Source organism: Lissotriton vulgaris, chromosome 3_1 (genome assembly GCF_964263255.1).
Source record: "Lissotriton vulgaris chromosome 3_1, aLisVul1.2, whole genome shotgun sequence".
Taxonomy (NCBI): Eukaryota; Metazoa; Chordata; class Amphibia; order Caudata; family Salamandridae; genus Lissotriton; species Lissotriton vulgaris.
In genome coordinates this window covers 1,134,590,596-1,134,604,738 of record NC_141689.1, presented here as the reverse complement: position 1 = coordinate 1,134,604,738, position 14,143 = coordinate 1,134,590,596, and the positions used below count along the sequence as shown (strand labels likewise).

Here is a 14,143-nt window from a genome sequence, read left to right as displayed (position 1 = left end):
ACTCCTACAACTTAAATAGTCTGTCCGGAAAGTGGTAGGTTAGGGACTACTGCAGACCGTACAGTAGAGCGGGTAGCACCAGTATCTACCAAAAAGGTGGTGGGGTATCCATCCACATCAACCTCTACAAATGGTCCCCTCTGGTCTACCTCCAGTACTGCCCCGAGGGTACAGTCCTCCTCTCCACTCAGGCACCGTCCTGTCACTGGGTCAAAGTAATAGTATTCGTCCCCTTCAACTATGAAAGGCATCTGCTGGTAAACCTTGCTCCCTGCCGAAATCTTCGGTGGCTGGGAAACCGGAGCCCTAGGAGCCGAAGTCCCCCCTTTAGCCGCCTTGAACTTAGCTACTGTACTGTTGCTTTTGGCGCTGGAGGGGCCTGAACCTCCTCCTCCTCTTCCTCTTGTACTTGGTTTTCCGGGTTATGGGGACACTCGCGTCTCCAATGTCCGACCTCATGACACTGATGACACTTAGTCGTCTTTTTCAGGGTCGCCAGGTCTACCCTTGGCCTTGGACCGTCCTCACTGTCCCTTTTCTGACCACCCGATTTTCTTCCCAATGTTCCATTTCCTGATTGACCCTGTCCTCCCGGTTGCATCTGGACTAACATCAGCTTATCCTTAAGCTTCCTTGCCTTAGAATCTATCTCATCACTGCAGTACCTCGAGTACCTCAGAATCTCGTCAAGAGGCTTGTTCTGCAAACAAATTAAATGTTGTTGTATCATGAGACAGATATCGGGTCTCAATCCCAAAACAAACTTGGACACAAACTGACCCATGTCCTTTGGATCCATCACATCCAAGCCACTGTACTGCTTGAATATCTGCAATATTCGCTCGTAATACTCATGGACTGTCTCCTTCGGTTCCTGCCTAGTCCGATCTATTTTCACCCAGTCGATGTCCTGTGGTGGTACCTTAGTTTTCAACCACGTGATCGCCTGCTCATTCTTTATCATCACCCTGGGTGAGGGTCCATTCGTGGCAGCATCTCGGTCTGGCTCCACTGTGGGCCATTCAACACTGACCTTACATGCTATCCACAGGTCTCCTGGAACCACAATATCAAACAATGTGTTCATGTCAATCCACAGTACTTTTGAAATCTTAACGAACCTCTCTACCTGCTTGTACCATTCTACGGGACTCTCACGCAACTTCGGAAATGTGTTCGTAAAGGCAGCCAAATCTCCCCTACTCCAGGGTACATGCACATACCCCCCATGAGCCACCTCCCTCAAGGGGTACGCTTCCACATTCATCAACCCCCCTCCCGGAGATGTCCCTATAGCGCTTCGCCTAACGCTCTTTTTCCTCAACCACCTTTCCTCCCATTTGTCCAATTGGACCCATGTTCGGAGTCCCACAATCAATTCCCTGATGTGGGTTTTTAATCCGATCACCCTCTTCTCTTCTAGATCTTGGTCCGAGTACTGCAGCCTATGGCCACCCTGTAATGCTTTCGTCCTTGTCAAGTCCACTGTGTACTTGTTCGCTAATTCAGATAATTTCTCATGAGCTGTCCTGGCTCTGCGAGTAACATCCTTCGCTACAAACAGCAGTTCATCTGGTTCATAGAGTTCCATTCTCTCCAGTGGCAATGTGCCTTCCACTATTTCCTCTACCTCTGATTTAAGTCTTGGCACATCAATTCTCATTGCCTTTATTGCCGCCCTCAATGTACCTTGACTAGAGGTTTCACTAGAGTCCCTCCCTTTACAGTCCTGACTCACTCGTCTGTCTTCCTCAGGTGTGTTATGGGGAACCCTTCCTCTTTCCCAGCTTTCGTGGTCCCACTCCTGTCTTTTATCGGTAGATGCATGGGGGGACGCTCCCCTATTCTCCTCACTCCCACGGTCCCATTCGTACCTGCTTCCATTAGACGTGCAGTGAGACACCCCCCTATTTTCCTGACTTCCATGACCACAATCGTCCCTCGACCTGTCGCTCTGGGTATCCACGACCGTCTCCCAACTTCTCAAATCTGGCCTTAATTCTCTAATCGACCTTGGCCGTGGTCCTCTCAGATCCATCGGTCCTCTCAAACCCCCCTGCTCTCCAGATGAGTCTGCCGATGCTGCCAAGGGGGGTGCTCCTTTTTATAGGCCTTGGCAATGGGCTCCACCCGTCCGCCACATTACTTCTTCCTTCGCTGGTACTTCTCTCCCTATCTATTTGTGGCAGACCCTCGCTTTGTGTCTGTTCTGGATTGAACACTGACACTATGGGATCTATGGTGACAGGTACCGTAAGAGCGTCTGGCAGTCTCTGTGAACCGACCCCCTCTTCACTGCATACCTTCTGTACCGTAAATCTTCCCACTACTCTCGTCTCAGGAGAATGCTGAGGTGTCCTTTCTCCCTCCACCGAGCCAGACCTGTCCCCTACTGGGCCCAAGTCGCTTTCCATTAAGGCACCACCATCCACGACAGATGCTTCCCTGCCCATTGCTGGTACTGGCCTCCCCTCTATCTCAGGATTGTATGGAGGTGGCCTCTCCGACAACAGTCTCTCTATCAGGCTGTCGTCTGTCTCACTGTTGTCGTCCTCTGTGCTCTTTCTCTGCGCATCCCCTACATTGACCAACAACGGGTATAGTCTGTCTCCTTCGATTGTCTGCACTCTCCACCTTTTGGCCAGTGCATCCCACCTCGCATCCTGGACGGCCCTAACTGATCTCTTCACTCTTTCCTGTCTCCTATCTCTATTCTTTTCATAGGCTGCCCTGATCCACGCATTTAATGCTTCAAACTGCGTTGGTCTAGGCAAAGGCCGCAAAGAAGCCATAGTCGCTTTTAACTGGTACAGCCCCTCCAATCTAAACGTTCCGTATCAAAAGTCAATTCCTCGCTTCCGTCAGTCATCTTACACCAGTTCTCAAGCCACAATATGGTATGCAACCCAACATTCGTGGCCATGTAATGAGCTGGCGTATCCTCGGGTGGAGCCTCTTCCCCACCCGAGGTTCTAACTTCTTTTCTCACTTAAAACAATTTCGCAACACTTTTAAGCATTTCATGATGAAAACCACAACGTCTCTTTGTTCACAGCGCTCTTTTACTTCCCAATGACATTCCACCAATCCCAGCGCGGCTTCACACTAACCGTCCTATCCCAGCGTGGCTCTTTCTGACGTCACTCGCTTCACACTAACCGCCCAATCCCAGCGCGGCTCCACACTAACCGTCCTATCCCAGCGCAGCTCTTTCTGACGTCACTCGCCTCCGCTTCGCAGCAGTTCCCCTCCTCTCTCAGCTCGTCTCCCGGTCACGCATGCGTCCCAATCATACACTTGAAATGATCACTTCCGACCAAGCAACCACTTCCTTGACTGTACGTCCACAGTCTGACTGTAATTGTCGCCGAACTGGCAAATGTCTGTCCCCGAAACGACCAGACAAACGCCTCAACTGATAGGTTACAAGCACACGGCAACTTCCGACCAGCGTCCGTTACCCACACACTCACACATTCGTTCCCCCTATCTCGGTCCTGCAGGCGATCAATGGTACCTCTTGACCCCCTTACAATGGTCGACAATTACTTTAGGTGTTCGATACACCCGAACCACTTAAACTCTCCTTGAGCCTAAGATTTTCACCGGTTGCGCACGCTCACAACCTGATCTCCTTTCACACCACAGGCACTCAACTCCGCAAGACAATACAACTCAACAATACAATGCATACCACAATCTAACACGCATGACCCTTCTCATACTCACTCTCTTACGACCTGCTGCTTTCTGCCGCCCCGTCACTTTCCATCATTTTCCATGGAACACCATCCTCCGGCCACGGTCCTCTGGACGCTCATCACCAGATCTCTATGGGCCTTGGGGAAATCTTAACCTACTCTAGATTACCCTCACTCCAGAAGATAAACCATCCTACTCTGCTACCAACTGGAAAGGCGGGATTAATTACTCTAGAATTTGCATAATATTCTCCAGAATCCCGTCACAGGTCGACTAGACCTTTTTACCTGTCATAGAGTGAAGTAGGCAATCTATTTAAACAATTTGTCAATCAGTTTTAGACGATTTCCATTGTTTTCCCCAAAGAACCACTGACTAAGGACCAGGTTCAAAGATTTATTATAAAGCCAAAGACAATTGGATGTATAAACATCTCAGCAAAAGGTTCAGAAGATAAACAGGTACTAATACAAACATAATCCTACGGAAAAGTCTCAATCGGCTAAGAAACAATACAAGAATTAGTTCCAGAATCATCAGGCTAACAAGAATTGCTATGACCTGAGTTTTAGTATGCATTTGAAAAAGAGTAAAATCCCGGTTAAACTGTCCCTACACTATACTAAGTGACATCCCTACTTAACAAGGTTCCCTCCTAACAAAGGTGTCAGCCGTGGTGACTTCCAAAGAAGTACACTCACTTTCTTCAGTCTTAGTCTAAGAACTGCTCCCTCATAGCAAAGCTCTCTGCCTGATCAACCGCTTCCTTTCGCCCTCATGCGCATCTGCTCTGCCTTACCCTCGGGGTGCTGTCCCTAATACAAAACCTCACAATACGGACGACAGCCCTAAGGTACGCCCCTCTTGAAGGTGTTGGTTTTCAGAATTTTCCACCATGGCATCTCTCCATCCTTGTCCGTTAGAGCCTCCTTGGGTCCCAGACTCTTCTTCGCTTCCAGTTGCTTCCCTAAATTCCTCAGTCACTCCTCCACGTCTGAGTCTACCATCCTTACACTCATACACAATGGGCCCTTTTTCTGTACTATCTACTTAGTCCGGCACCTGCAAAGGAACGCATGTGAATCGGCTCACAATTCATAATGTTGCAGTTGACTTTAACTAAAAGCAGCTTTTCTCAAAAACATTTCTATGGTTTATTGTCCAGCAAAGCATTTTCAATCAGGCCTACACGATTTACATGAACTAGGCCTCTGCACGTTTATGTGTATCTCATCCCAACATGAGCAATACATTTCGTTCTTTAGGCCTTCATCCTTAAAGCAAAATACATTTCCTAACCCTTCGTTATATTTAATAAGTCCTCTATGTATGTGGGTGCTGGTTACTCGTGAATGTGATGCACCCCTACAGATTTTTCTTCAGTTTAGCGCTCTCTCATCTTCAAATGGCCAAAACACTATTTCAAAATGGTTCCCTACTGAAAACATGGTCGGTGCCCTCAAATTAGTGAAGGTGAAAGGACAGAGGGGCAAGAGGACCCTGGGTGGAGGTGAAAGAGGGTAGTGGAGCTAACTAAGAAGTGGTATGATAAGCAGGAAGTAAGAGAAAAAGATACATCAGTCCCTCATATAAACTGCAATGCAAGGCTTGATGTCAGCAGTGGAAAGATTCATCAAGCAACTCTTTGAGGCTGAAATGCTCCTGAGCGGGACAGGCACCAGAATAGTGAGAAGAATCAGTGAATCAGGAGCAGGGGAGTGAAAAAGAGAACAAAGGCATTCAATCACAATCAAAGAGTTGCCGCAAAACCCATTGTCTGTATATGTAATATTGAAAACAGTGGGTCTGGTAGCAGACAACTACAACTATCCTTAGCCAACTCCTAAAAACAGATCAGTTCAGTTCATTTATTTGTTTCGAAGGTTAAAAAAACCATCATGAAAATACATAATAATCATAGTATGTAATCACAAAAAAGAACATTCTGAGCAACGTGACAATTTGTTAAAAAGAAGACAGAGAAAAAGTTTATCCAATAAAAAAGTTGGGTTTTTGTAAAAGATAAAAACCTGTGAGCAACAGTGATACAAGACCCCGTATTATAATAATATTTCCGGTACCTCCCTAACCCACCATTCTTCATTCCCTTGTGTTTCTCAATTTAAAAGCAATTTTGAGGAAACTTATAACAGCAAATAGGGTTCGCGTTTCAGCGGCTCTTTGCAAAAACAATAAGGCAGATTTAGCATGGATAATATTTGAGTCCTTCAAGACATCCACTAAAAATCTTTGGCGCTGTGTTTTATAAAAAGGACACAATAATACAAAATGAAGGGTGTCCTGCGGAGACCTATTGTCGCAGCCGCAGGCACCCTTCTGCTCAATTGTTTGAGTGAAACCTGATGGATAAGCTAAAATATGGTGCAACAAATTGAGCCTAAAACGAGTCATTAAAAACCTCTCGTGCTGACTGTACAATAAAAAGAGGTACGGTTCCATGCCAGCTTGATTAGAGACAAGGGACCAGGGACCAGGGACAACATACAGTTCTTGCCACCTGACCCAAGGTGAAGCAGGGAAGAAGCCTGGAGCTAAAATAATTAACAAACAAACAAAACATAATAGTGCACATTTGCAGATTACCTCAGCTGAGTTTGGGCAGAGACTCTCTGTTGTAACCCGGGTGCTTTTGAGAACCTGTGTAGGGTGGTGAATCCCACTCAAAAGTGAGCAGTGACTGCAAAGAGAGAATCCGTGATGAAGTCCACAGCTTAGAACAGGGCATGAGGGTGGTGGACGTTGGTAGTGGTAGTGAGAAGACCAATAGAGCAGAACTGTGTCTGGGCGCTGAACACCTACTCCAAGCTACTGGGTGAAGAAGAGAAGGGCACTGAAGAGCTGAGGCCTGCACTGCACAGTGGCACTTGCATGGAAGTGAGCTGGCAGATTAAGGTGGCAAGGGAGATGAGGAAGGAGGGCAGGGTGAAGAGGCAAGATAGAGAGCAGATCATTTTGCAAGGACTTGGGGAGCAGAGAATATTTGAATTGTCAAAGCTTAGAATTTCCTTATCAAAAGGAATTATATTGCTTCCCTTTGTAATGTATTTGTCTATAACTCACGATTTCTTCAAAACATATATTTTATAATTAATTGGGTTCTTATTAGCATTTGGGAAAAACATTGACTTTGTAGGAAAATGACAAATGAAAAAGGTGAAACATACACATTAAAGTAAAACAGGAAAATGAACATAAAATGTATTTAGAAAGTTACACGAGGACACATTTCCGTGCGGGAAGGAAATAAAAGGAATGTGGAAAAGGCGGTAGGAAGACCATGTTGCACTGAACTCCTACGTGAGTCACACAGGACTCAGCCACGTCATCACTTTTGTACGTACCAAAAAATATTTAGGGGCAGATTTATGATAACTGGCGCATCCCCAGTGATGCGCCAGTTATTTTGCGCCGCTGCTCTGCCACCCATGGTGCTCCGCATTTACAATGCGGCGCACCATGGGGCAAAAACGGCACAGATGTGTGACACATCTGTGCCGTAAAGGTGGCGCATTGCTGGAGTTGCGTCGCAAGCGCTACGCAGCTCCAGCAAGGCTCGGGGGTGCCCCATCTTTACAATGCTGCGTCAAGACCTACGCCTGCTTCAAGCAGGTGCAGGATTTCGACGCAGCATTGGCCTGAAAGTGACTGAGTGAAATCTTATAGATTTCACTCAGCCACTTTTGCGAGGCGCACCTGCCCCGGAACACCCACCCTGCGCCGTAACGCCCACAAGTGGCGCAGGGCTGTACAACGTGACGCATCTGCCTAGATGCGTCACGTTGTAAATGGGTCGTAGGGATGCGCCACGTTTACGCTGCAGTTGCGTGACGCAAATGTGGCGCATTCCCAACATAAATCTGCTCCTTAGTGTGTGTTCATTGTTATTTTATTAGAATGCAGTTATTTAGAAACGTCATCTGTAATACTCACTTTGCTAGAACATTCTTAAACTTCGCAATTCATTTATGAGGAATGTTTTTATTTTTTCTGCTTAAGGTCTGCAAGATAACCCATGGTTTTGTGACTGCCGGATTTCTAAGTTAATTGAACTTGCCAAGATGGTGGACCCAGAAGTGGTACTTCTAGACTCTTCTGTGGCCTGCAGTGGACCTGAGAACCTGGCGGGCATCCTATTTCAAAGGGCAGAGCTGGAACAGTGTCTTAAGCCCTCAGTGATGACCTCAGCCACCAAAATAACATCCCCCCTAGGAAGCAACGTTCTGCTGCGCTGTGATTCGACAGGCTACCCGACGCCACAGCTGCTGTGGTCTCGCGCCGATGTTTCATCAGTAAACTATACAGGTATTTCTATAATTATTTTGGTCACAGGCTGGTAATCTTGCAGCTGATTGGTCAGACCAGACTGTCTAATGGTCCAGGTAGGGAGAAACCACAAAGGGATAAGTGGATGTTGTCAAGAAACACTTTTGCTTGAAGCCTTGGGGGGAGGAGGTGATGGTTAACATATGTTTTATATCATGTACTATGGTTGCAAATATGACGAACCATTACTTTTCAGAAGAGTGTGAGTTTGATGGCTACAGTGGTCAAGTGGTTAAAGGTAAGCCTCACAGTTAAAGTGATAACACAAATATTAAAAGAGTGAGAGTACTCATACTGACCACACCACAGACTAAGCCATGTCCAAGTCCTACTGCCAGTGGAATTTCTCAAAAGCTAACATTGTTCTTAAGGTTAAACATCTGATGTGCTGCTTAAATGCAGCGAAAGCATGCGTCACCATGTATAATGAGGGCCGGAAATTTACCAAATGTCATTGTATTTTGTAAGTGTATGTAGCAATCGTTTTTGGCTACAAAAAGGGATTTTTTTAAATGTGCGAAAAGCAGTATTTTAAGTGGCCTAGATTTGGGCCTTACCTGCAGGGTTAAACAGGACCTGTAAAATGTGGAATGAGCCTGTCTGTATCCAAGGAAATTCTGACTTCAGGAGCAGCTCCCTGTCCCCTGACCATCAGTCTGTGCTTAAGGCCACATGCCGCTTATATAAATTCCCTACTGGTTGTTACAACTATTCTCTAACTGGTTCCTATATCTAGGGTTTCTATTGGACTTAGGGTTAGGGTTTTGATTTGCTGATACATCTGGGGTTCTGATTGGTTCCTGGGGCTATCATTTCTTTAGGATTTAGGGATTAGGATTAGGGTTCTGATTAGTTTATAGGTCCGGGGATCTGATTGGTCCCTGGAGCTCGGGTTTCTATTGGACTTAGGGTTTGATTTCATATTGGCTGCTAGGGCTAGGGCTGTGATTCATTATAAGGGTCTGGTCTCCTTTTGGACCTAGGGTTTAGGGCTAGTGTTCTTACTTGTTAGGGTAAGGGGTAGGGTTCCCATTAGCCAAAAGTGTCACCTGATCACTTGGGCTATTTAAGCTTTGGGCTCTGGGCATCTCAGCCCAGGCATCAAGGATAAGGGTGGAGAGGACAAGGCCAGTTGCCTGTCTGGGCCAGTTCTGTACTGGTTGGGCCTAGGGCCAGCAATGCTGCCCTTTTTTCCATTCAGCAGCAACCACCTTAACCCATCCACAGACATATTAACATACTCACGGCAAATGCACTCTACTCATGCACTCTACTCATTTACTACAAACAAACCCTGACCACATTTCAATTTCTCAACAACCACTACAAAACCCCACAAACCATCTGTGTGTCTGTGGAGTAGTACTGTGACTGTAAAGACCTGGGTAGTATTTCAGCAACCACAGATGACTTTTCTCTGCTCTCTACTACTTCTGTTCCCTACTGATGAAGGGCTAAACCTCAAAACAGGTGTCTAGAGATAACAGCACTACCTGCACCAACTTTGATAAAAAGCTTCAGCAACTCTGAAGTAAGCTTACTGCATTCACCAGAATGCAACGGGTTGAACTGTGCAGAAATGAGAGGCAGGGTGTTCCCTCCCTCAGGCCTTTTCTGGGGTAGTAAGCGCTATGTAAATACAATTGCAATTGCTATGACAGGATATCACGCGTTATAGTAACAGGGTTAACCCAAATTGTAGTCACAGGGACCTGGGTATACAATATTATATGGGAAAAAGGGTCCCGGACTTCAAAAGACAAAGGTACTCAAATAATATTCGTGAAGAAAAATCAAGATACACTTTTAGAAGTACAATGTTCTTTAATCACAGAGTACTCATTCTTATTATTAGACCAACAATTTCACATAGAAATTCTTCAATAATTCAGTTATAATTGTGCCCAAGAGAAAGGGAGGGGGGGAGGATAGGGGTGCAGTGAGGGAAAAAGTGTTGGATGAGAAGAGAAAATATTCACTTCAGTGCAAAGAAAAAACATTCACAGTAAAAACATCACTTTGTGGCTCTCCAAGGGGGCCAAACATAATTGCCATACAAGGTAAAACTATAGTTCAAATAACCATGCTCCAAAAAAGGGGGAACAATCCTGCCAGGGATGGGAGCCGGTTCGATAAGGTGTTGGTTGTCTACGTTTCGACCCTAATAAGCGTAGGAAGTTTTCCCTTACAATGCGGGTCTTCTTCAGGACAGGAAGTGGGGGAGAAGAAGAAGGGCTTGGACTGTTTACCTACAAAAAACACATAAGTCCAAATTAGGATCTCAAAAGATCCCAGAGTGTCACCTAATAAATACGAGAGACATCTACAAACTCCATAATTATACAAAATACACAATTACGACAGAGGACAGTGTCAAAGGGGACGTATGAAAGTGACTTAATTAACACAAATGGTCATGAGGCAAGGCTGACTGTCGCAAATGGATTGTCGTTGAACATGTCTCCCTGGGCCCAAGAAGAGGTAACATAGGCCCCATACTGAATATTAGGGAACTGAAATGGATCACTTTCTTTGACTCTGTTCACACCGGGCTTAACGAATCAGACAGCAGCTTTGCACAACTGGCTAATTTATAATCTGTTCTTTCTAATAATCTGTCCTCTCCTTTCCTTTATACATAGGGATATATGTATTGGAGAGCCTTGAAATGGTTTTGAAAGTGACTGCGCTTGAACTACCATGTGTGGCAGGTTGGCGCTACGACATTTCCAAACTAGTGGTATATGATGAAGCGATGTCATTCTCTAGAACACTGTAATGGCTTGATATACACATTACACATGCAGCGTGTATGGAGTGTTTTTAATGAATAATTTACTGTGAGTATTTGTGAATATGTAGATATTGCTGACCATTGCAGAGGTCAGCTCAGCTCACTTTGAAATGATAGAGTTTTGTATATATTAATTTATTTTTGTTTGTTTCTGTTCCCCCTCTATTTCGGTATTTCACTACCCTGCGCAGCAGGTGCATACCGTTCTAAAGGGTTTTGGAGTAACAAAATCCACCCCACTTAGAGTCATTCTACCTTTTCCAACAAACGCGAGGGTAGGCCACGCCCCCTAGTAACGCAATACAACGGCGAACGTACACGCCAAGCACAGCCATAGCAAAGATACGGAGCTTGGTTGGAAATCGGACTAGCCTGTAAGAACTGAGACTTCTACTGCTGTCAAGGTATTACTTTCTCACTCGCCCGTTCGAATTCCTACATGTTAAAAGATGCAAGTCTGACAGCGCAGAGAACTCCTATGGTTTTGTCATTTCAGCCGGCTGCTGACGGTCAGACGGTGAACTATAGAACGCGAGCCCAGTTTTGCATCGCGGTTTCCCCGCAGTGATCCACGTTTTGAATTGAGTTAAGGTAACTCTGGTATTTGCCCCGTTACCACCGGATGTCATAGCGAAGGCCTGCCATTCCGTTGCATTCAGAGTAACTCTTGCACTATTATCTTTACAGCTCGGGCACATGAGAAATAAAAAGTGATATATGAACTAAGTCCGGCCTCTTGCCTCCATTATCAGGTATTTCTAGTGGGTTTGCACTCGTACATGTTAAAAAATGGAAGTTTGACAGCATGGATAACTTATATGGCCTTGTAATTTTAGCCGGTGGATGAGAGTCATACGGTGAACCAGAGAATGTGAGCTCGTTTTTACATCGCGTTTTGCCCGCAGCGATCCACGCTTCTAATTGAGTTAAGGTAACTCTGTTATTTGCCTCGTGACTACAGGATGTCATAGCGAAGGCCTGTCATTTCGTTGCAATATGAGTAACCTATGCACTATTATCTTTGGAGCCCGGGCGATATTATATTAGAATAGAAAAGCGATACACGAACTAAGTCTGGCCCCCATTGCCTCCATTATCAGGTATTCTTTAGTTTCTTTTGGGCGGCAAACCTTTTTCTGGGATCAAACACCTGACTATGATATAATAGTCTTTTCTGATTTCCCTAGTTTAAATATACTGTGATACAGGAAACAGTTACAAATCTGACAGCGCCGGCCGCCTGAATATGTAAAGGCGAGGTAATTATAATTCTATGTGACATGGCTATATTGTACCCTTCACCAGCAGTCGTTTTTAATAATTAATACACATATACGCTATTGCCTTTAGCTCCAGTCATCCCACTAAACAGTGAATGGACAGTAAACTTTATTGTGTAACTTGATGCACGATCTGCAGCTTTGCAAGGTAACAATAGCCTTGCCTCATGACCATTTGTGTTCATTAAGTCACTTTCATACGTCCCCTTTGACACTGTCCTCTGTCGTAATTTTGTATTTTGTATAATTATGGAGTTTGAATATGTCTCTCGTATTTATTAGGTGACACTCTGGGATCTATTGAGACCCTAATTTTGACTTATGTGTTTTTTGTAGGTAAACAGTCCAAGCCCTTCTCCCCCCCCCCACTTCCTGTCCTGAAGAAGACCCGCATTGTAAGGGAAAACTTCCTACGCTTATTAGGGTCGAAACGTAGACTTCCAACACCTTATCAAACCGGCTTCCATCCCTGGCAGGATTGTTCCCCCTTTTTTGGAGCATAGTTATTTGAACTATAGTTTGACCTTGTATGGCAATTATGTTTGGCCCCCTTGGAGTTTTACTGTGAATGTTTTTTCTTTGCACTGAAGTGAATATTTTCTCTTCTCATCCAACACTTTTTCCCTCACCGCACCCCTATCCTCCCCCCCTCCCTTTCTCTTGGGCATATTTATAACTGAATTAATGAAGTATTTCTATGTGAAATTGTTGGTCTAATAATAAGAATGAGTACTCTGTGATTAAAGAACATTGTACTCCTAAAAAGTGTATCTTGATTTTTCTTCACGAATATTATTTGAGTACATTTGTCTTTTGAAGTGCGGGACCCCTTTTCCCATATAATATGACAGTATATCAGGCACGTAGAAATTCAAGTTGCTTCGGGTGCTGGTGTTCAGGAATATTTTCTGTAGGCAATATTTGTTTGTTGTTTTGCATTAGCTAATCTAGACTTTATTTTATCACATAAATAGGAAGTTTCTGATTGAGCCTATCCCCAAAATGATAAACATTTTGTGTCTGTATGTCAAAGCATTACATTGAATACATGAGGCCTTGACTAGGGTGTAGCTACTGCGTTATTGGCCTTAGTGCAAGTAAGAAAATTGGCCTTCTGGCTGATGTTTGAATTCTAAAATCCATCAATCATCAAGATTTGGTGAGCCCTTCAAGCCTGGTACCACCGCATCTGCTGAACCAATGGAAGCTACATCCCAGGCCTCGGCCACTAGTGTGAATGGTGTGCGTTGAGCAGATCATTGCAACTAGAGGATTGCATTCCAACCCCACATACACCCTCGCCATTGAGACCAAAGTTAAGCTCCCGTTCCTGTCAGGAAGGCTGAAAATACCATAGCTTGGGAACATGGCTTAATAGTTACTTATTGCAAGTTCATTCGCATTGCACATTTGTAGTTTTAATTTCTTCCTTTAGGTGCTGTAGAGGAATACATGACGGCGTCGGTTGAACCCTTTTCTGTCAATCAACACGCAACTTGTACAATTGAGGGGCCATTGCGTACAAGCTACCTATAATAGGTGTTGGCAAACCAATAGGATTGGCAAATCTGCAATCTTTTTTATTTCTTTTTTGCAAACATTTGCGCTAGTCATTAAAAGTGTAAAAGTAATAAAAAGCATAAGAAATGCCACTGACTGCAGTTAGTGCTCGTAGGTCTGAAAATCTAGGTAAAACAAGCATTAGAAATGCAATAGGTCTCGCAGCATTAGAGTTAGTGCTTTTAGAATTGTTTATGGGTTTTTTTTGTAAATCTTTAGCATGAGGTTGAGGGTGAGTGAGGGTGAGTGAGGGTGAGGGGTTGAGGGTGAGTGAGGGTGAGGCTGAGGGGTTGAGGGTGAGGGGTTGAGGGTGAGGCTGAGGGGTTGAGGGTGAGGGTGAGTGAGGGGTTGAGGGTGAGTGAGGGGTTGAGGGTGAGTGAGGGTGAGTGAGGGGTTGAGGGTGAGTGAGGGTGAGTGAGGGGTTGAGGGTGAGTGAGGGTGAGGGGTTGAGGGTGGGTGAGGG

At 45.0% G+C, this 14,143-nt stretch overlaps 1 protein-coding gene across 1 annotated transcript in view; it reads left to right on the top strand.

Annotated features, from left to right (window-relative positions):
• LRIT3 (leucine rich repeat, Ig-like and transmembrane domains 3) overlaps positions 1-14,143 on the top strand; it is a 180,674-nt gene that overhangs the window by 146,979 nt on the left and 19,552 nt on the right. Inside the window, exon 3 of the mRNA XM_086963135.1 lies at positions 7,720-8,025. Coding sequence (XP_086819261.1) covers positions 7,720-8,025 — 306 coding nt within the window. The remainder of the gene's footprint in view (positions 1-7,719; positions 8,026-14,143) is intronic.